We start from the raw sequence: 22,765 nt of genomic DNA, 5'->3' as shown, positions 1-22,765 counted from the left end.
AACCTTGAAGTTGTATATATAAGTTTAAATCGAATATATATGTTTCAGTCTTCGTATTCTATGTTACGTTTTAGCTATTATTTTATTACGCATATTTGTATCATCTTCTAAACTATCTTCTTTTTTTCAATTGTAAGTATTTTATATATTTTGTACAATTTCAATTATATATATTCATTGTATATATTTATATTTACACGATATATTTTTTAAAAGATGTTCAATATTAAATATAAATCAGTTATATAATATAATATATAATATAATATATATATTGTTATATAATGTAAATTTATATATAAAATTTTTAATATTATATATATATGCAATATAATATATATTACAAAATATATAAATATAAAATTTATTAATATTTATTAATATATGTATATATATTACATATTTAATTAATGATATACAATTAATTAATAATATATATATAATTTTCTTATTTATATAACCTTATATAGTTACCTACGTAGTATGTAGATATATATTTTTATTACTAACAAGAAAACATATCGAAATGATATATGTTGAAATTTTGATGTTTTATTAATTTATAGTTTAATATACAATTTAGAAAAAATTTTTTTCTACATCGTTTAATTCTCAAGATATTAAAAAAAATATATATCAAATTTTTTGAGAACTATCTTTCGTTAAAATCAACGTGTACCATTGATATATTTCTTTATAAGAGCGACATCTATAAAGTTGCTCATCATGTTGAATCAAATCTATCATTATTATACTTGCGTACTCTGATGATAAGATTTCTGATTTTTTTCATTAATCAACTATAAAATTGTAAAATAAAAAATAAAACTGTAAAATCTTTTTATTTAATTGATTCGTATAATTAAATAATTTTTAATTACTCTTATTATAAAAATTATGTATTTATTTAATTCAAATAAATTTTTAATTTATTATTTAATCGTTTTATTATATAATTATGTATTATGATATTATGAAATTTATATATATATATATAACAATGTGTATATGTGTATATATATATATATACACATTTTGTTGTTTTATCTTGCAGATATCATTTTACTACAGTAGTCCATTGAAAACTGCGCCATAAGTTTTTACTTTGTGCCAAAACAGTAAGCTTTTTTATGTCATATATCTATAATAATATTTCGTACTATATATATAGTGACTTATTATCATCATTCATCGTAAATAATTGTCATTGAGTGTTTTTACGTATAATTTTACGTAAAATAATAGTGTAAAAGTGATACACGTTAACCTATCAAATATATTTAATACATATAATTTGTTGTCATTTATCATTTTTTATCTTATTTGATAAAACAAATTAGCAATCTTTTTTGATTAAATAAATTAATTGATAATGTTTAAATGATAATGATAATGTTTAATTATATGTTTCTATTAAAATAATAATAAATAATAATTTAATAATAATAATTTTTTTAAATTTCATTAATATATTTTCGAAATAAAAGAAAAAAAATATTTAATTATTTTTAGAAAAAGAATGTCTATTGTAAGTAAAAATGTATTATAATTATAATTTCCGTATATTAAATTATAATTAATTATTAAATCATTATTTTAAATATCATATAATTGAATAAATTATTATTGTTTATATAAAAAATTCTTACTTCGAGTAAATAAATAATAGTTGGATACTATAAAATATCTAAATAATGTAAAAATTAATTATCCATTATTCTCAAAATAAAGAAATTCATTTATTTTATTTTTTATAATCAAATTCTTAATAAGTATCTTGTTTCTCACTCAATTTTATTTATTATTTATTTCATTATTTAGTTTATGCAAACTTCTATTAATAAAAGATAATATAAAATATTTTTTCCGGAAAATAAAAATATTTGTTATGCCTAAAAAATTCGATTTTTTGTTCAAAAATTTTAACAAAAAACAATAAATTTCTATTTATAAAAATCTATCATTTCAAATTAAATTATATTTTAATTAATATTATTTCATTTATTTTTTTTAATCTCATTTCTGGTTAAAAATTAATTTCAATTCAAAAACATTAATAAAAAATACATTATTAATATAATATATTCTAATTTTTATGATAATATTATATTTAAAATACTTTAATTATTACGGAAATTGAAGTAATAATAATAATATTTTGCAGACAATTTAATTATATCCATCATTTCTTCCTTGAATTAACTATAAAACAAAAATGACGAGTTTAGAAATTATTTTTGGAATCATCTTACTATTTTTGGCAATTTATTATTATTTTACTTCAACATTCGATTTTTGGAAAGTTCGTGGAGTACCTGGACCAAAACCGATACCAATATTCGGTAATATAAAAAATGTAATGCTTTTGAGGACGTCTATGTGCCATTATTTAAAGAAACTCTGTGAGGAATACAAACATGAATCTATGATCGGAATATTCACTAGAAAAACACCTATACTCATTATTCAAGATCCAGATCTTATAAAAGATGTTTTAATAAAGGATTTTTCTAAGTTTGCCAACCGAGGAATTCCTATTCACGAAAAGGTAAATTGGTATTAAATTATTTTAGATATACATATAAAATACAAGTTTAAATTATAAATAAATTATATTTAAAAAAAAATTAAATTTTAAGCTTAAATCATATTCAAATATATTAAATATTATTATTATATGTTTCTATTTATTGATTTTTAAAATAATTATAGGCAGAACCATTATCTTCACATCTCTTCAATTTGGAGGTAGAAAGATGGCGTCCATTAAGAACAAGACTTTCACCAGTATTCACATCTGGCAAATTGAAAGAAATGTTTCCCTTAATATTAGATTGTGCAAAACATTTGGAACAATATCTAGATAAAGTGGTAGTAAGAGAAGAGTCCATAGAATGTCGTGAATTAACAGCTAAATATACAACAGATGTAATAGGTAGCTGCGCCTTCGGTATCGAAATGAACGCGCTGTCTGACGAAGAAAGCGAATTTCGTCGAATAGGTAGAAAAGTATTTGCCACTTCATTTTGGCAAATCTTAAGATTTCGATTTGCACAAATTTTCCCACGAATTTATAATTTACTTGCTTTCGTATTGCCACCAATGGAAGTTACAAAGTTCCTCACGAATATTATCGTAAGTACAATGAAATACAGACAAGAAAACAATATTGTGAGGCCTGATTTTGTCAATATGCTTATAGAGCTTAAAAAACATCCAGATAAGTTAGAAAATATTAGTAAGTACCTTACATTTTTTATCGATTAAAAATATATAATAATATCAAAATTAAATAATTAGACAATACGAAAACATCTTAAATATTTATTAAAAATATCTCTTTATACAATAATTTATCAAATAATAATTAAAATTAGTGAATCGATTTTTGTAAAAATGAAATTATTTCTCATATTTCTTCTTTTTAATTGTTATTTACAGAATTAACGGATACTTTATTAACGGCACAAGCATTCGTTTTCTTCATTGCTGGATTTGAAACTTCTTCGTCAGCTATAAGCAACGCACTTTATGAATTAGCTTTAAATCCTGAAGTTCAAGATAAGTTACGGCAAGAGATTAAAGAATATTTCAATAAACATAATGAATTGAAATACGAGTATATAAAAGATATGACATATCTGGATTTAGTATTTCGTGGTGCGTAATAGCTATTATATATATATAATACGAATTATTGAATTCGTTTGTTATATTTGTATGTTGGAATGATTTATTTACTATATTTTATATTTATATCATCTAAATTTTATATTACCTATAATTTTATATAATCTTACGTTACAATATCGATCAATGTTAAAAATATATGAAATAATCGATCGCATATATTCTTTGAATTTTTGAATTCGATTGATGTTTCTTATTATTATTATTATATTATTATTTTCTTATCAGCAATTTTACAAATGAAATCTTCTTTTTCATTTCTATTTTTTAAAGATTTTTTATATAAAGAAAAAAATAAACCACGTAATTTACCTAAAAATTTGAAACATTATATTACTACTGTTAACTGATTGCAATAGCAATCATTAACTATTATTGATTATTATTACTATTCAAATCATTAATATTTCTTTTTTGTAGAAACATTAAGAAAATATCCACCTGGGCCAGTTATATTAAGGAAATCAATAACTAATTATACTTTCAACAATACAAAAATTTCTATACCAGAAAAGAGTTTTGTATGGATACCATTATATGCAATTCATCATGATCCTAAAATTTATCCAAATCCTGATGCTTTTATTCCTGAAAGATTTAATGATGATGCTATTGCAATACGACATCCAATGCACTATTTGCCTTTTGGTGATGGACCAAGAAATTGTATAGGTATATTTTTTATCTATAATTTTTCTTTATATCTTTAATTAATAAAATTCAAAGAAAATTTAAAGAAATATTGTAATAAAAATTTCAATTTTATCATATTCAATAATATTTTTTAATATGTATTTCAGGAGCACGATTTGCAGTTTACCAATCCAAAATTGGTTTGATAACAATACTTCGGAATTACAAAGTTGAAGTTTGTAATAAAACTATGATTCCATATGAAATCAATCCAGCTGCTTTCTTATTAACACCAAAAGGAGGAATATATTTAAAATTTACTAAAATAAAAAATGATGAAGAGATTTTAAACTGATGAGATTTTGAAAAGTTTAAATTATTCCAATAATTTAATGAAAAACATTTCAAAAAAATTTTTATTTTAAATTATCAAAATCAACTATATATATAACTATATTGATAAGAGTTATATTCTGTATATATATATTTCATGATATATATATTTTATTATAGTATATTTTATTATAATATTAATTTTTAATTGAAAAAATCTAGATGACATAATATGAAATGATTAATTATAAATATATAAATTGGACTTTCTTGTTTTATTATTTTTACTATTATTATATTATATATTATATATTTAATTATCAAATCTTGTTATAAATAACAACAAAAAAATCTTGTATAAATAACAAATATCAAATGCTATATATATATATATAAAAAAATACAAATAAAAAAAAAAGGATAATTATTCATTAGTATTTCTTTCAATATGATTTCTCTATAAAATGGTTTTTATAGAACTTCATATTTTAAAAATGGAATTAAACAAATTATATGACTTATATACATTAAGTTTGTACAAGTAAAATTACTTTTATATAATAGTTATTTACTTTTGAAATTAATTATTTTCTTTTCTGTTAAATTTCATTTTTTACATTTGAATACAAAATTTATTATGAATTAAATGATCTATAGATTGTAAGAATTTTATAATAAATAAAATATATATATATGTGACAATAACAATATTGTGAATGACATTGATTAAACTTTATTGATAATTTTTATCATCTTTTCATTTACTTTTATCTTTAAATGTTCTATTTAATTTAATAATTATTCTACAGTAAAACAAAATCATTATGTTTTTATTTAATATAACAGATATTATAAAATATATCGCAAATATATAAAATAAATATAAAAGTTTTATTATATCAATATAGTGAGAATTATTCCAATTTAAAAATTTCATTTTAATTTCTATTATTATTTATTATTAAATTATAATAATAATTCTATTATTAAAAAAATTATCTACCTATTTCATATTTTATTCTATTTTTCTAGTTTATCATATAAAATTAAAAATTTCAATATTTTTTAAATTTTTTTCAATGTTTTTTAAATTTTATTTTATTTAATGAAAAAAATCACTTTACAATTTTATACACAAAAATATGCTATAATAAATGAATATATATATTATTGTAACTTCACACATATATCTAAATTTTATGTGAAGTTACAATAATTTGCTTTCATTGAATAAATAAATATAATGATGTAAGTACATATGTTACCAATATAATGTTGTAACTGGTGCAATTAACTTCCTTATTGTAGGAAAGAGGGATAGTGAATAATCAAATGACCATGAGGTTAAGTTTTATGAATCTGTACCGTTCATTTCTGTGTCGGAAGAAGGTGCAAGGTGATTAATACATCACCGTGGGAACATTAATTTGAAAAAATCTATAAAGGATGGAGAACATCGACTGACTCGTCATTTGATTGTAGGTGATATACACCTTCTATTTTTTCATTATATAAATTCATTTAAAAAAATCACTACGTAACCAACATTAAAAATTAAATAGTATGGAATACGAAATGAAAGACACTGACAATGTTTTACATAGATCAAAACGAAACAATATTATTTTAAACAAGGAACTAGAATACTGGATGACTCAACTGCCGGAAGTTTTAAAAAATCTTCCCATAATACATTTGGCAATACCCGGTAAGTTTCAAAATATTTTCTTATTTTATCAAAAATTATATCCTCAAATAAGATATATATTCATTTAAATTAAAAAAATTTTTTTATTTTTATTAAATCAGAAGAATTAATTAAAATTGATAATAAATTAAAATAAAATAAGTTTTAAAATTAGTATGATTAAATTGACCTCAAAGTAATAAATTTAGTTATCAATGTTTTAACATGAATTGATAATTCTTAATAGGTTCTCATGATACGATGACTTATACCATAAAACGACATAATGATGTGGGGCCCGATGAACCAAAATACATCAGAGCTCTTGGTCGCTATTGTTCATTCGTCTCAAAACCCATTATTTTTAATTGGTCTATTACACAACATGAAAATATTAAAGATCAGCTCAATGGTGGAATACGATATCTGGATTTACGTGTTGCAACCAAGTCAACAGATGCAAACATTTATTTTGTTCATGGTTTATACGGATCGAAAATATATCAACCATTACAAGAAATAGCAGAATGGCTATCTTTCCATAGTAATGAAATTGTAATATTAGATTTTCAGCATTTCTATTCGTTCTCAGAAACGAATCATTCTCATCTCGTTGAAACGATTTTCCGAATATTTCAGACAAAATTATGTCCAGTAGCTTCTATGTTTGATCATATAACATTAAATTGGCTTAATCTAGAAAAATATCAAGTTATTGTTATTTATAGAAATGTATTTGCACAAAATTATTCAAATTTATGGCCAAGTTGTTTATGGCATACTCCATGGCCTAATACTGTTCGCGTCAACGAACTTATAGATTTTTTAGATATAAAATTGAAAGCGCGGCCATTGGAAATTGGTTTTATATCACAATGTCTTTTAACTCCTGATATTCCATATATATTGAAACATTTATGCGGAACGTTACAAAGAGATTTAGTACCATTATGTCAAAAAGCAATTCTTCTTTGGATAAATCACAAGCGACCTGGTCGTGGTGGTTTAAATATTATTATAGCTGATTTTATATCTGATAACAATTTTTTATTTTGTAAGACAGTTATTGATAGCAATAAGAAAATTTTTGACTTACAATAATTTATGCAAAATATTTTGTACTTGAATATTTATATACAAGATAAATATGAAATTTACAATTTCAATGCAAACTGATTGTGATAAATTATTTTAAAGATCATCTTCTATTATGCAATTTAATAAGAAATTTATTTTATCTTTAAAGAAATATTTATTTGTATATATAATAAATACTATAATAAATTTATGTTCACATTATTTCCTTAAAAATCTAAATTTTTTATATTTTTCTATAATTTTTGAAATTCAATAACAATATTCTTTCTTATAATATGAATTGCTGCAATGTTGTACATTATTTTTTTTAAATTTTGAATTATATAAATATAATATTAAAAAATTAGTTGAAGAAATATTTTGAAAATAATATTTATATATATTTAAAATTAATTTAAAATTTAAAATGAGTTTATATTTTTTATATTTATTAAACACACAATTTATTTAAATAGTAATATTAATATATAACTTATTTAAATATTGCATTCAATTGATATTATGTATAATATCAATTAATATATAAATAAATATAAATTTTATATGAATTTATTTTATTTATTTTAATTTATTTTGAATTTATTTTTCTTCTTAATATTTTTGTTTCATTAATTTATATTCTTCTATTCTGATTTGTTCCATTTGATTTTAATTATTTTGCATGTTTCATACAATTAGGCAGATTTTAAAAGATCTTTAAAATTATTAGAAGATTAAAATGAAATTTTTTTTTATTTCTAATAGTTTTAAAGATAGTTTAAAGAAATATATAATTTCATCTTATAGATGGAAAATATATTGCCCTGCATATATTATAAAAATGGAACTTAATTAATGAAAAGTATATATCTTAAATATATGATTATTTATATATATCTTGATATATGATTTATAATTAAAATAACATATATATAACAGAATTGTTTTATATGTTATATGGGTTATTGTATACATATTTAGTTAAAAGGTCATGACATAAAAATGAATTTAAAAAAAAATTATTTAATAAATAATATTAAAATTGTAAATTAATATATTAATAATATATTGTTCTATTTTTACCAAATCAAAAGAAATCTTTCTAAGATTTTATGTCCAGTTTATAACTTATTTAAGTTACAATAATTATGACATAAAATAAATACATAACGGTAATGATATACTTTCAATATGAAAACAAAATGAAGATATATATTACATTACATATCACAAATTAAGAACAAAAAAATATATAAGTAATTATCAATTTTAAGTATGTAATATCTACCTATAATTTTTTATAATAATTAAAAATCATTTATTGAAAATTTCATAGTTCAAAAATATGTAAAGATGAATGAAATAATATAATTTCACTATATGAGTTAAACTAAATAGGCAGTTCAATTGAGCAATTTATAGCTCTTCAGAAATTTCAACAAATTCTCTATAATTAAGTTTATTTGGTCATAATGCTTTAACCTTAAGTTGTTTCATTCTGGGTGCTCGTTTTTTAGCGAGTCTTCGTTGTTCTTTTTCTTCCCATTTTCTTTGTTTATCAGGATCTTCTTCTTGTAATATACGTTCTTTTTCAGCTCTACGACGTTCTTCTCTACGCTGTGCTGCTGCTTCAGCTCTAGCTGCATGTGTTATTTTTAAGAATGCTTCTTCTACTCTTAATCTATTTTTATCCGCTTTACTTTTACCCTAAATAAAATGAAAGTTCAATATAAGATAATATCATATATTAAAATAATATAATTTAAAAACAAATAAAATATTTGTTTACAAACCTCTTTAGATAATTTAAAACGACGTAATTTATCTAATAAGTAAAATGTTAATTGTAAAAGAAGTTTTAGTTTTTCTTGACCTTCTGCATTAGTAGTCCGTCCTTTAATAGTTATGTTTAGTCCAACAAGTAAAACTCTTTTTACTTCAGGCATTGTTAATTGAGTTGTATCTCTTAAATAAAAATAAAAATGAAATATACTAAATCATAAAAATAAAAAAAAAATATTTTTTAAATAAAATGAATTCATTATTACTTACTCTTGTTGTTTAGGACCACTAAATTGGTCACTAATATGTATATAATCTATATATGGTGCAAACTTTGAAAATGCTTGTAGAACTCTTGTATCTAAAATAGCTGATGCTGCTTCAGCAATTTCAGACATTACATAAAAACCTGATGGAAGACCAAATTTTTCTCCTGGTCTCTTTTCTGGACAATAAACACTAATATCAGCCATATCACGTACTAAATGCATAGCAGTTCTTTTTGTAGCAATTGCTAATACAAAATTATCTGTTTCCTCTTTTGCTAATTCTACACGTATATGAGCTTGATCATTTTGAGGTCGTACAAGTTGTGCTAATACTGCAACTAAATCTTGTCTTTTAATTAATTTTAATTCAATTAACATGGAATCACATCCAATTCTTCCTGAGCAATATAAACTATAATGAGATTGACTTTCTTTTACCAAGCCATTTTCAGATGTATCTTCATTTGATTTTCCTGTATCACCAACAAGAGAAAAATTGTCTAACAAAAGCTGTTTATGCTCTATGAGCCATAGTTCTGCTATGTGGGCATTTTTTGAACGTCCTGCTATATAATTAATGAAATATACTAATAGTCCAATGATAGTTAATATTTCTAAATAAAAACTATCCCATCTTGCACGTAAATGAAGTGGTATTTTTGTAATTGTTAAAGTAGATGGTTCATCACTTTTTGATCCTGCATTTCCTCCAGCTGCATCCAATCCTTCAAATTCTTCTTCATCTTGAAAATGATCAAATTCACTATCACCATCAACAATTAAAACATCATCTTCTTCAAAATCTTGGTTATTATTTGATTCTTGAAGATGTTCTGTATTACGGTCATTAATTGTTTGACTTGTTTTTTCTTCTTCAAAATCTTCAAACTCAGCAAATTCATTATCTTCAGGAAGTTCTTCATGAAAATGTGCTGTGACCCATATATTGGTTGCAACTAAAATAATATGAAGTACAACTAACCACAATTTCATTTTGTCTGAAACAAAAACAGTAATAAATTATTGCTACTTTAAAATGATAAATTTTATAAAACATATACATATATATAAATGTATATAAGTATATATATATATATATATATATATATATATATATATATATTTATCCTATAGATTATAAATATATAAATAAAGATTAATATATAGATTAAATGTATAAATATATATTTATATATGTCTATATATAATTAATATATATATAACTTAATGAAACGTAATCCTATTTATTTTGTTCGAAAAATAATAATTGTAAGTAATATACATTAGTAAGTAATGTAGTATTTTATATTAACTGTAAATAATTTAAATTAATTGTGTGAATTAATTTTAAATGAATTGTATGAAATCATATAATTTCAAGAAATATATATAATTTTACGATAAAATATCATATATTTGATAAAACTTTTATTATAATAATTTTATGTACAAAATATTTATTTATTGATTTAATGTATTAAACTAACTTCACTATCAATTTATATAAAATAGTTCCAGTTTTTGAACATTGATTTCACTTATTAATTGAATATAGCAATGTTTGTATTAAATAATAATATCACAACACCCTTTTGAAGAAGTGACTTGCATTGCATGCCACGAAACTCTATTCAAGAAATATATATAATATACGTCATTTCCTTAATTAAATATTCGTTGTAATAGAAAAAAAATAATGAATATTTTATTGTATTGTATATATATAACAATTTATTTTTATAGAATATATTAAAAATTTCAAAAAAGATTGAAATTTTTATTTTGAAAAAATAAATTAATAATTGCTTTAAAAAATAGAAAGATATATATAATTTTATTTATATATTAATTAAATACAAAAATTATACAATACCAATTAATATCATATATATGTCATATATGTATATCATATATATTAACGTAAACTAAATCTTTTTTAAATAAAATAAAAATTAAAAATACAATTTGTCGATAAAGTAAATTTCTTACTATAAATTGTTAAGTTCAACATAACTATCTCAAGAAACATATTCAATGGTCAGACGAGAGATCGATTCAGTAAGTCCGTGGAAACGAATGAGGGAACTTCATTGCGCACGCTTGACTGTAATGGCTTTTTGCTGTCAAAATATGATGCAGTTGTTTCTATATTTTATTGCAGTGTGTTGTATATGGTTTTAATGATTACTTGAGTATAGAAGCGTAACTGAAGTGAAGATTCATAGCGATTTATAATTTAAAACGTTCAAACAAGTGGAAATAAAAACAACGCGCGTTGTTACTATAAATTCTAAAAAGCAAACAATGGATCAATACTTTGCAGACAAGGATAACATGCGGATACAACGAAAAATCATTATTCTTTTATAGTAACGTTTCTTTTATTGCGTATATTCATCGTGTTTGAAAATTTGAAAAGGTAAGTATATTATAAAAAAAATGTATCATGATATTTAGAATGTGTCATATAATGTTTGGTTAAGGTGTACGTGTCGAACTTTCGTTTTTTTCTTCCATTAAAATTGACAGAACATAATCGAAATACTTAATAAAAAAATAATTAAAATAAAAAATCAAGAAAGCTTTTTGTTAAATATTTAAAAGATCATTTCGCATTTTTTAGAAAAATAATTATTCTTTTTTATTATTCATTTTTTTATTCGTTTGATAATTAACAACGAACAAATTAGTCAATATTTATCACTACTAGTTACCAGTGTTTCTGAAATAATTATTAAAATTATTGATTGATAATCGTGTATCGATTAATCAATGACAATAAAACCTATACAGCTTCCTATGCATTAAAAATCGTACAAATATAAACAGTTATGTCAACCGGCTTTTTGTTCGTTACTTCTCCATTAATGGACAATATTATTAAAAAAAATTAAATTTATAATTAATTTATTTCTATAATACCATATGATTTAAAAGTTACATATCTTACGTTTATTATGTTTTAAATTTTATGTTTCTTCGTTACTATATTATTTTATTATTTTATTAGCAGCAGATTAAAATAAAAAAATTAATTTATCATACTTTCTTTCTTCTTTATAATTAAATGAAATTTTGATTATAGAGTTTAAAAATGCGTTTATAAACAAATCAGATATCACATTTTGTTTCATAAGTCCTTTATTTATTCATATATACGAGATTGACTATTTTCTTTACAAAATCAATGATTACTTTCTTTTGCTATATTTTCTTTTATAATTTTCCAGTTTTATAAAGTAGTAAGAAATTTTGCAAATCGGTATGGAGAATTCCAAGTATCGGCTCATCATTACATTTTTCTCATTACATAGGTAAAAGTTGTATTGGCCGTCGACATGGATAAGTCGGATAATCAGCTAAAAACCTGGAAAAAGAAGAGTATGAAGTCGAGTGGTTCAGCGGATGTTGTGACCCAGTGCGTTCAGGTGGTCGTGCGTTGCAGACCGATGGACGAGAAGGAACTGGCCCGTGGCTATATGCGTGTGGTTGATGTATTCCCATCGAGAGGAGTGGTCGAGATACGTCATCCACGAGATGATCCTTCTAGCGACAATGTGAAAGTTTTTACATTTGATGCCGTCTACGACTGGAATTCCAGTCAACAAGATCTCTACGAAGAGACGGTCAGACCATTGGTATCCTCTGTTCTCGATGGTTTCAACGGCACTATTTTCGCATATGGGCAAACCGGCACTGGAAAAACATATACAATGGAAGGTCTGAAGGTCGATCACGAGAGACGTGGCGTAATACCACGATCGTTTGAGCATATTTTTAATCACATAGGCAGATCCGAGAATATGCAATATTTGGTACGTGCCAGTTATCTTGAAATATATCAGGAAGAGATTCGCGATCTTTTGCAACCTGATCAAAGTCTCAGATTTGAGTTAAAGGAAAAACCGGACATTGGTGTGTTCGTTAAAGATTTATCCACCTCTGTATGCAAAAGCGCTGTTGAGATTCAACAATTGATGAATACTGGAAATCAGAATAGAACTATAGGTGCAACAAATATGAATGAACATAGTTCGAGATCGCACGCGATATTTTTGATCACCATTGAAATGGGATCGATCGGGGATACCGGTGGAATCAGAGTCGGTCGTTTAAATTTGGTAGATTTGGCAGGTAGTGAAAGGCAAAGTAAAACTGGGTCCTCCGGAGAAAGACTTAAAGAAGCGAGTAAAATCAACTTAAGCTTATCAGCGTTAGGAAATGTGATTTCAGCTCTAGTTGACGGTAAAACGACACACGTACCGTATAGAGATTCCAAATTGACGCGGTTGCTGCAGGATTCTTTAGGCGGGAATTCGAAGACTATCATGGTTGCTAACATTGGTCCAGCGAGTTATAATTATGAGGAAACATTGACAACGTTACGATATGCGAACCGAGCCAAAAATATTAAGAATAAACCAAGAATAAACGAAGATCCAAAAGACGCGTTATTGAGACAATATCAGGAAGAAATTGGCCGATTGAAAGAGAAATTGGCACAAAAAGGTATGGTGCAAAGACGGAAGAAGAAATCAAAGAGGAAGAAGGAAGATGAAACCGTAGAATCCGAATCTGAAACGGAAGACAGTCGAGGTGAAGATAATAAAATAGAAACGGATAAGAAATTAATCGCGGAACAATTGAAAGCTGAGAAGCAAGAGACAGAAACACTTATAATGAGAATAAAAGACTTGGAAAGTAAAATGCTTTGCGGTGGAAAAAATATCATTGACCATACTAATGAACAACAGAGAGCATTAGAACAGAAAGCAGCCGAAATAGCCGAGAGAAAGAAAAGAGAAGTCGAAATGCAACAAAAACTTGAAGATGAAGAACTTACAATGTTAGGTGTGAAAGAAACTTATTCAAATTTGCAACAAGAAGTAGATGTGAAATCAAGAAAGCTTAGAAAATGTTTCAATAAATTACAAGTTTTAAAGCAGGAATTGGAAGACGTTACTAACGATTTTAATAGAGATAGAAGAGACTTGGAACAAACTCAGCATGAATTAATGAAAGAATTAAAATTGAAATATCTTATAATAGAAAATTTCATTCCCGAAGAAGAAAAGAATAAGATTTTATCTAGAATTCATCTCGATGAAGAGGAAGATTGTTGGATAGTAAAAGAACCAGAACCATCTAGTATAGACTTGATTAAGAGACCTACATCAATTCCTGGTGCCCGTAGGCCCGTTTCAGAATATGCACGAATTGCGCTGGCTATGGGAAGAGGTTGTCGTTATGCTGGTGAAAATATATTGAATTTAGATCTAGATATGCCTGCTAGAACGACATTGGATTATCAAGGGCCCGTAATCGCACCTACAATTCAAGCTGTACTTGAAGAAGCGTTGCGAGATGAAGGTGACATCGATGTGGATGCCTCTAGTGCAAAACTTAGATCAAAACCACGTTTACAATCCGCGAAAATACGACCTAAAAGCGTTGGAAAAATACCGCAAATCCCAGCACCGGTTTATCCAAAGACGAGAGGTCTTGTACCGAAATAGAAAATTTTACAGTACGTTCCAGTAAAAATCTGTAAAGAAATGTGTAAATATTGTACGAACCGCATTTTGAGCTTTGATTGATTAATTTATATATATATATAATATATATATATATATATATATGTATAATTATATAATTTGTTGTGATACGTCACATGGTATTCTGTGTGTATCGATAAGCGCGAAATATTTGGAATCTCTATAATCTTCTAGTCAATGTGCATTGTGCAGCCACATGGTATTAGTATATTGATTTCATTATTTGCATTAATAAAATATAAAATAATTAAAGTTAAATTCCTTCATATTCGTTCATGAAGACTGGAATGTGTATGTTTCACATAATTGTTTTTTGTTTTAATTTGTATTCATTTAGTATGGAAATTACGAGACAGAAGAGATATGAATTTTTTTTTTTTTTACAGTTAAATTTGTAAATATATTAATACTATCATTGAATATTAAAAGAAAACATGTTCCTTTATCGTTTAACGGAAACATGAAAAAACTACACGCTTAAGAATATTTACAAATTAAGGTTATTGTTTACTCATTTGCTCTAATGATCTTTTACAACTTTTTTTTATTGAAAAATTACACATAATTATTCTTGCTATTTTATATATATATATTATTATTATTATTATATATATATATATATTTCTTTAAACATTAAAAGTGCTTGTAAAAATAACATTGTTACTTTCAACTCCTTTGATTTTATCACACGTATCTGAAACTGCTAAATTATAAAGATGATGACAATTATAAACATAATACCAATTAATAAAATTAAATGAAAATCAGAATTATAAAACTGTAATTCAGATTAAAATTGTCTTTTTTCGTTTCAAGTTTCTTTTCTTTTTACTTACTTTTGTCCCGTTGATATTATTTTTTAAACACACCATCGTTAAAAATCCACATTCACTTTCTTCTACACTTCAAAAAAAATTTCAACATTCCTTTAATATCATTTTAATGTCTCGTTACCATAGAGAACGAGACGCGTAATTATAAACGTATAAAAATGAGAGGGAAACAAATTTTTTATGCGTGTTGAAGAACTACAATTATATGAAATTCATTGGGAAATCCTGTGACAATGAAATAAGCGTATTTTCAACTTTTTTTTTTTCTTCTTCCTCATAGAAATGATCAGGATACTTCCGTTTAACATAATAATGAAATGATACATAACGAATATTAAAACGTATTTACAATTTGATTAAATTAGAAACGCAATAGAATCCTGGTCATTTCTAGACCTTAATTAAGATTTTTGAACTAGTAACATTTAAACATTCCCACTAGACACTAAGATAGTGTCTAAGGCAAAAACTAGTCCAATAACAATTACAAATCAATTTACAATTATGTAAAAGTTCCATATATACTAAGTGATCCTAAGTTGAATGTCATTTTAATAAAAACGCTGTTGTTGCACATAATTTCCGTATTGTTGTTGTGGTTGTTGTTGTGGATAATTAGAATGACCTGTAGTTGGGCCAGCATAAGCTGATCCATCATAATTTTGTTGAGTCGGATATTGATTCGATGTCATGGACGGTCCACTGTATTGACCCTGATTTCCTAGACCACCGTAACCTTGGTAATTATAACTATTGTCCATGTAACCCTGGTTACCACTATATACTTGAGAAGGATAATTCTGGAATTGTTGATTGGACATGTTCGGATAACTTAAAGGAGGTCCTTGTGGACGGGAGCAAGATTGTTGATTATTTTGAACGTATTCTTGATTGTAAAAGTTTGAAATTGGAGCAGTCGATGTATTAGACATTGGCTCTACAGGTTTCGCCATATTTTGTTCAGTATTTTCATTTGTTAATGGCAGGTGCGATTTTGGCACATATTTATTTGGAAGATCACCCATTATGTTAGCTATTAATCGCTTAGTTTCGTTTAAAATTGCATTTGGATCATTGGTTTTTGTTAATTCTTTCGATCTTACCGGAGAACGTGATCTTGAACGTGAATGAGAACGCGTCCATGATCTTGGCGAATTTGACAACGATTTCGAAAATCCTCGTGATTTTTTCTTTGCTTTCTCATTCTCGCTAACATTTTTGTCCGCTGCCTTATATATATCCTCAAATGTATAATCGTCATCGTCATCTGATAGATCTAACTTTGTTTTTTGTTTATCTTCATTCTCATTTTTAGTCTGTTGTTCTTCTTCGTCGTCATTTGCAAACATATCTATTTTAGGCTTCCATTTATCTTCTTCCTCCACAAGATTTTGAGTTCCCTTACGGATAGAGAAAGGTGAAATAGTTCTATTTGATTTAGCACTAATTTCCACTTTTTCTGGCGTTGGAGATTTTAATTTTGGTGCTGTAGATGTTATTGGTGTTGTACCTAAATTAACGAATGCTCTTAATTTTTCTACTCGAACTGGATCAGTTATTTCTAATTTTTTTAAGAAATTGATAAGTCCGTGTTGTTCCTGAGTACTTAAGTCTTTGAAGTTTTGTAAAAGTGATTTCAAATCTGTATCCGATAAGCTCTCCATTCTAGAAGTTTGACGTTCCACTGTATCTATTGTTGTTGAAGTTGTGGATACAGCTGATGTAGCTTGAGGAAGAGAATTATTACCACTTGATAATCCTTTAACAAAATCTGCAGTAGTTACTAGTTTGTCAGAATTTTTAGATGCTTCGGCCATTCCAACAACAGCATTAATAAGAGTTTCTAGCTCTTCTTGTGATACATTTGATCTACCTTGTGCAACTAAAGCAGCTGCTATTTGTTGAGCTATGGCTACTTTGTCTACAGTTCCGACACCAGGCACGCTAACAGGTTCGGATTTAATCGCAGGTGTAATTATCTCGACTGGTCTTGGATAAACTGTTCTAGACAAATAATTCGTCGATCTAGCAGCTTCTAATTCCCGTTTTTTCTTCTCTTCTTCCATTTTCTTTTTATTTTCTGTTGCTTTATGCAGTAATTGAGCAATATTTTGTATCGCGGTTTTCGTTGGCGTTATCGCCATTTTTTCTATCATTCCTGCGAATAGTTGACCTTTTAGTTTCTCTTTCACTGTTTCAAATAATACACTCACTTCTTCATCATATAATAACTCTTCAGCAGAATTAGGTTTCGCCTTTTCTGCAGCTAACGCTTTTGAAAGAAGAGATACTATTTTCGGTCCAAGAGAGCCTAATTGGCCCTCAAGTGCTGTAAGTAATCGTAATAAACCAACCACTTCTAAATCTTCGGTTAATACTTCATCTGGCATTGGACTTGGAGATTTATCTTTTACTGGGTACGGTGTTGCGTAATGTATCGGTCTTGTGCGGGGTGGAATACCTCGAGGATAATAACTGCTTCTATACATACTACCCCTTCCACGCATGTATGAAGAATACGCATAATCACGTTCTCTCATCTCATGACGATCATAATAATCTGTTTTAATCGTTTTCGTACCAACATACTCTACTTCATCATCGCTTTCCACACGATGACGGCTTCTTTTTGGCGATCTCTCGCGTCTATTCGATGGGATCCATTTTTCTGGTGGTTTATCTTCCGGTAATTCTAATCGTTTCCTGATCTCTTCTTTTCTCTGTTGTAACTGTTCGTTATGAATTTCACGCATTCTTTTGTTCCAAAATTCGATCCATTCCGGTTTAAAGTCATGTTTACTTGGATCTTTGCCTTCGGCTTGCAATTCTTTATATCGCCTATTCCAGAACTTTTTCCATTCATCAGGATAAGACGGATGTTTCTCTGGATTTTTCTCGTGAAATTTTAATGCACGATCAAGCGTTTCTTCAGCACGTCTAATTTGTTCTCGATATTTGTCCCATTTATCTCGTTCTCTGAGTGGTTCTGGAGAACGTGAACGCGAACGAGTTCTTGAACGCGTACGATCTCGCGAATATCGCGATTTACTACGATATTTCCCACTTTTATCTACCGAACTGGCCTTACGACTACGAATAGGTGATCGTGATCTCGAACGCGATGGCGACGGACTACTTGATATACTCGAAAGTGACGAGAGAGATTTCGTCTCGTCAGAGGGTCGTTTGGGGGATTTTTTCATGTTTTCTTCATCTTTATCTAAGGGTTTGCGGATATTTAATTTATCCCTCGTGAGAATACGGATCTTGAAACCCCTAGAAAAAAAGGATAAAAAATCGATTCAACATTTAATTTCGAATGAATAATTAATGGAGGGAGAAATAACATTATATTCATATATTTTTCCATACATATATTATTTATCAAATATATTTAAATAAACAAAATTAGATAATAGTAAAAATATTAAATTTTGCTAAATCAAGTTTTTATATATGCGAAATTAATATTTGAAGATAAATATTCACTTACGATTTAGTAGTATCTGATTTTGAGTCTGTTTTCTTCGGTGATGATTTTTCAGTTTTCTTATCTTCATTTTTATGTTTATCATCTTGTTTCTCATCGATAGGTTGAGAATCTTGATACAAGATTATTCAATAATTAATAAACAAAATGAATACTTATAAAAATATAAATACTATGTATTAGAAATTAAGTAAATTATCGTATACTCACCTTTTTTTGAATTACTATTACCAGTCATTTCTGCCATCTTCTCTTCAAAGTTTGTTACCCATCGCACATCGTAAACATCCATAAATGTTAATTCTGGCGTTTCCCTGCACGTAGGAAACAGCCATTGATTTTAAGGAAAAGTAAATTAAATTATGAAGATCATTAGCGCGCACTTTGTTGAATCACGTTCACAAACTTTCATAAAATCGCGAACTGAAGTGCTCACATCATATATCGCTCAACTGTGTTAAGCGAAAAATGTGGAGAAAAAAAAAAAAAAAAAAAAAAAAAAAAAAAAAAAATCATGACTTACCTAAAATGATAATCCTGATAGACCCTCTTGATATACTGCATTTTATTCTTTTCAAATTGATTCTTGTCTACTAATTGAGGTTGTAATCTTCCAAATCGTTCTTCAATCTTCTTAGCCACTAACACAGATATTTCATTAGCTCCACGTTTATAATTAGGTGTACGCGGTAATTCCGTAATTGCTCGCGATATTGTTGGAAAATGTCTATTTAGATAAGTTATTCTGTGATTATAACTGGCAATGTGAGCCATAACAGTGCGAGGATCACCTCGTTTATCACACAAAACACATGTATAACTTGGTTCACAAGAATCATTATCAACCAGTTCAAGTAAATATTCTAGACCAACAAGTGGAGAACTTCTATGTCGATCCAGACTCATCTGAATCGTAGTTGTTCTAGTTATTTGATCTTCCATACCAGGTGGTACTGGTTCTCCAGGTGCCAAACCATCACCAATGGCAGTTGATTGTACAGGTGGAGCTGTTTTCACAATGTCTGATCGTTTGGACCATAATAAAACTGGATATGGCCATTCATTTAATTTCATTTTGTGACGATTACATGTATTATGATTTAGTAATTTATGAGCTCCAAATAAAGCAATATTACATATATGACACCATATATCACCATCTTCTGTTTCAGAATACACAGGTCTAAGTGTGCCATCTTCAGCAGTGACACTACTTCTCATTAAACGTTTTCGATCATATTCTTCCTGTGAAATATAAATATCTCATAAAATGAACAGATAACTGTCATTTCAAGAGTATATCACAGAATATAAAAATATAAGTTGACATTAATAAAAAATAATTTAAAATTAATAAAAATTATTTTAATAGAAAAACATGAATTTTCATTGCAAACTTTTAAGTTTAAATATTATTAAAATTAGTATAATAATTTAAAAACAAAATACATATGTTTACATTTAACTTTGACAAATGTGTATTGCAATATATATTTAAAATTCTAATTTTGTAAATTCCTTAGAAAGTTTTTTAAGCATTAATAAGTTTTTAAGCATTATAACTAACGATATTTTTACAAAACATTTTTCTAATATTACCTTTTCTTTATCTGCTTCTGATAAATGCGAGGGATTGCGTCCCTCTATGTCTAGATCATCAAAGTTTTGCATGGTCGATCCAAGTCTATGAAAAATTCTTCACGGTACTTTCTGAAAATATAAAAGTGTTATGATGTTTAAGAATGATAACAATGCAGCATTAGGGCCGGCGGGAATTAAAATTATAAAATTTAATAAAAGTGATATAATATATATAAATAATTGTATAATACATAACATTGATGATATGGAAAAATAAATTTTTAACTAATTATAAATAATAAATCTATAATTGATAATATATAAAAGTATATAAGAATTAATGTTATAAAAGTGATATTACTATTATAGCTAATATTTACTAATATCTATTATATAAATTATATAGAATGATAATATTATTTTATACGCCAACCCTGCAGCAGCAATTTAATTTATAACTACTTATTATTTATATTTTTTTTAAAGTTTATTACAGTAAAACTACAAATTTTAAAGAACTATACTTACCCATTTAATGTTGTATATACTATTATATTTAAACAATTTATATACACATATAACATTATTTAAATGTAAAGTTTCCATTAATACAGTTTTATTTTATTTTAAATTAAATAAAAACTAAGCATAACTTTGCATTTGAAAGCAAATAGCTTAATATTTAATATTTATATTATATATAGCAAAACACTGAATCGAGTGTTTTAGCACACAAAATCCAACACAAATTCTTAAATAATATGCTTTATATGTAAATTTTTATAAAATAAACCACACTTTATAAAATAAATCAAATTTGATATAATATGTACTTACATTTAGGCTAATAACTCTAAAGAGTAATTGGGCTCCTAAAGGAATTGATTTTATTAAAAAAGATTTGTTTTTTTATATAAGAAGTAATTTATATCATTATTATTATTATTATTATTATCATTAGTATTATTCTTATTGTTATCACTAGTATTACTATCTATAATTTTGCTGGAGTATAAGAATCAATCCCCAGCTACTTACCGATAAAAGGAAATTTCATATTTCCAATAATATTTCCAAAATGCACAAATACCACAAAACATTAAACAAAATGCACCATATAAAGACACTAATATTACGCAAAGTTAAGACTTAAAATAACTTTGCGAATAATAATAAAAAGAGAAAAACATAACCATTCAGGTTAAAATAAAATCATGTTATGTATAAAATCAACACAGCTAATACGAATAATGCTGTGAGTTTCATTGTAATAGGAGAATAAACAGGACTTATATAAACAATGTGTCTTTTTTATTAAGCGGTGCTTACTTAAATAAATTATATATTCAGCTAATAACATAATAAGAGTAACGAAATCATGATGAAAATTTCGGAGCAACCTGTAATACGCGTAACCAAAAGGTTATTCTACTGATTATGCATAAAAATGCAATACATTGATTATACTAGCATAGATAATTTTTATCAACTAAACGATCATAGTCAAATGGCGATCTCTTGATTTTTAATTAATTCTTCCTTTTATACCAATATAATTTTATTTTTTTGGCAACTTTACGCTTAAATCGTAACTCTGATAATAAAGAAATAAAAAGAAAATTCGACTTACCAAATTACCAATGAACGATGATCACATTCAGTAATTCTGTTCTTGTAGATTTTCGGTTCTCTAATTTTGTTTTCGATAAAACCTTTTGGAGGCCATATCGAAAAAGAAATATTCGACAAGAACAGATTTGCGCATGACTGGCCCGTATCCAGACGTGTTTAATTGTATTTAGGTCGTTTTAGTAGAAAACATTATTATCAACGAA

At 25.9% G+C, this 22,765-nt stretch overlaps 5 protein-coding genes across 11 annotated transcripts; 3 read left to right on the top strand and 2 right to left on the bottom strand.

Annotated features, from left to right (window-relative positions):
* The first annotated feature begins 30 nt into the window (after positions 1-30).
* LOC100864129 (putative cytochrome P450 6a14) lies at positions 31-5,401 on the top strand. 2 transcript variants are annotated; one of them, XM_012487741.3, is made up of 7 exons: positions 31-132; positions 1,055-1,118; positions 2,165-2,548; positions 2,713-3,238; positions 3,442-3,660; positions 4,111-4,362; positions 4,491-5,401. In XM_012487741.3, exons 3-7 carry the CDS (start codon positions 2,216-2,218, stop codon positions 4,676-4,678), a joined length of 1,518 nt encoding a protein of 505 aa, XP_012343195.2. In that variant the 5' UTR covers positions 31-132; positions 1,055-1,118; positions 2,165-2,215; the 3' UTR covers positions 4,679-5,401. The 2 variants fall into 2 exon arrangements, with proteins under 2 accessions (XP_012343195.2, XP_086770275.1); XM_086914149.1 differs by lacking the exon at positions 31-132 and having other exon boundaries at positions 1,118-1,528.
* A 375-nt stretch (positions 5,402-5,776) lies between these two features.
* On the top strand, positions 5,777-7,642 carry LOC100864482 (PI-PLC X domain-containing protein 2). Of its 4 annotated transcripts, none has more exons than XM_086914146.1 (4): positions 5,777-5,904; positions 5,965-6,134; positions 6,261-6,364; positions 6,591-7,642. In XM_086914146.1, exons 3-4 carry the CDS (start codon positions 6,307-6,309, stop codon positions 7,442-7,444), a joined length of 912 nt encoding a protein of 303 aa, XP_086770272.1. In that variant the 5' UTR covers positions 5,777-5,904; positions 5,965-6,134; positions 6,261-6,306; the 3' UTR covers positions 7,445-7,642. The 4 variants fall into 4 exon arrangements, with proteins under 4 accessions (XP_086770272.1, XP_086770271.1, XP_086770273.1 ...); XM_086914147.1 differs by having other exon boundaries at positions 5,787-5,904; positions 6,219-6,364; XM_086914145.1 differs by having other exon boundaries at positions 5,786-5,904; positions 5,965-6,364.
* An 827-nt stretch (positions 7,643-8,469) lies between these two features.
* Positions 8,470-22,743, bottom strand: LOC147656610 (PAT complex subunit CCDC47-like). 3 transcript variants are annotated; one of them, XM_031917116.2, is made up of 4 exons: positions 22,561-22,743; positions 9,473-10,469; positions 9,214-9,385; positions 8,470-9,127 (listed from the first exon to the last, which is right to left on the bottom strand). In XM_031917116.2, exons 2-4 carry the CDS (start codon positions 10,462-10,464, stop codon positions 8,888-8,890), a joined length of 1,404 nt encoding a protein of 467 aa, XP_031772976.1. In that variant the 5' UTR covers positions 10,465-10,469; positions 22,561-22,743; the 3' UTR covers positions 8,470-8,887. The 3 variants fall into 3 exon arrangements, with proteins under 3 accessions (XP_031772976.1, XP_031772978.1, XP_012343162.1); XM_031917118.2 differs by lacking the exon at positions 22,561-22,743 and adding an exon at positions 19,873-20,014; XM_012487708.3 differs by lacking the exon at positions 22,561-22,743 and adding an exon at positions 10,959-11,122.
* On the top strand, positions 11,529-15,841 carry Klp68D (kinesin-like protein 68D). Its single transcript, XM_003694509.4, has 2 exons — positions 11,529-11,890; positions 12,786-15,841. The coding sequence occupies exon 2, from the start codon at positions 12,810-12,812 to the stop codon at positions 14,985-14,987; it is 2,178 nt and encodes a 725-aa protein (XP_003694557.1). The 5' UTR covers positions 11,529-11,890; positions 12,786-12,809; the 3' UTR covers positions 14,988-15,841.
* On the bottom strand, positions 15,551-22,702 carry LOC100863574 (uncharacterized protein CG7065). Its single transcript, XM_003694507.4, has 6 exons — positions 22,561-22,702; positions 20,949-21,059; positions 19,873-20,594; positions 19,560-19,663; positions 19,353-19,461; positions 15,551-19,135 (listed from the first exon to the last, which is right to left on the bottom strand). The coding sequence occupies exons 2-6, from the start codon at positions 21,018-21,020 to the stop codon at positions 16,411-16,413; spliced, it is 3,732 nt and encodes a 1,243-aa protein (XP_003694555.1). The 5' UTR covers positions 21,021-21,059; positions 22,561-22,702; the 3' UTR covers positions 15,551-16,410.
* Positions 22,744-22,765: the final 22 nt, after the last annotated feature.

Source organism: Apis florea, unplaced genomic scaffold (assembly GCF_048593485.1).
Source record: "Apis florea isolate Af1SG1 unplaced genomic scaffold, ASM4859348v1 contig_3585_pilon, whole genome shotgun sequence".
Lineage (NCBI taxonomy): Eukaryota > Metazoa > Arthropoda > Insecta > Hymenoptera > Apidae > Apis > Apis florea.
The sequence above is the reverse complement of the archived record's forward strand: the minus strand, read 5'-3'. Positions and strand labels throughout refer to the sequence as shown.

Excerpts from the sequence above, each read along its gene's own strand:
- LOC100864482 (XM_086914145.1), top strand. The coding sequence starts at position 6,220 with ATGGAATACGAAATGAAAGACACTGACAATGTTTTACATAGATCAAAA. Across the intron at positions 6,365-6,590 it reads AATACATTTGGCAATACCCG|GTTCTCATGATACGATGACT; the intron begins GTAAGTTTCAAA and ends AATTCTTAATAG.
- LOC100864129 (XM_012487741.3), top strand. The coding sequence starts at position 2,216 with ATGACGAGTTTAGAAATTATTTTTGGAATCATCTTACTATTTTTGGCA. Across the intron at positions 2,549-2,712 it reads GAATTCCTATTCACGAAAAG|GCAGAACCATTATCTTCACA; the intron begins GTAAATTGGTAT and ends AAATAATTATAG. Across the intron at positions 3,239-3,441 it reads AGATAAGTTAGAAAATATTA|AATTAACGGATACTTTATTA; the intron begins GTAAGTACCTTA and ends TGTTATTTACAG.
- LOC147656610 (XM_031917116.2), bottom strand. The coding sequence starts at position 10,464 with ATGAAATTGTGGTTAGTTGTACTTCATATTATTTTAGTTGCAACCAAT. Across the intron at positions 9,386-9,472 it reads AGTGGTCCTAAACAACAAGA|AGATACAACTCAATTAACAA; the intron begins GTAAGTAATAAT and ends TTTTTATTTAAG. Across the intron at positions 9,128-9,213 it reads GTTTTAAATTATCTAAAGAG|GGTAAAAGTAAAGCGGATAA; the intron begins GTTTGTAAACAA and ends CATTTTATTTAG.
- LOC100863574 (XM_003694507.4), bottom strand. The coding sequence starts at position 21,020 with ATGCAAAACTTTGATGATCTAGACATAGAGGGACGCAATCCCTCGCAT. Across the intron at positions 20,595-20,948 it reads CAGAAGCAGATAAAGAAAAG|GAAGAATATGATCGAAAACG; the intron begins GTAATATTAGAA and ends TATATTTCACAG. Across the intron at positions 19,462-19,559 it reads TAATAGTAATTCAAAAAAAG|ATTCTCAACCTATCGATGAG; the intron begins GTGAGTATACGA and ends TCTTGTATCAAG.
- Klp68D (XM_003694509.4), top strand. The coding sequence starts at position 12,810 with ATGGATAAGTCGGATAATCAGCTAAAAACCTGGAAAAAGAAGAGTATG.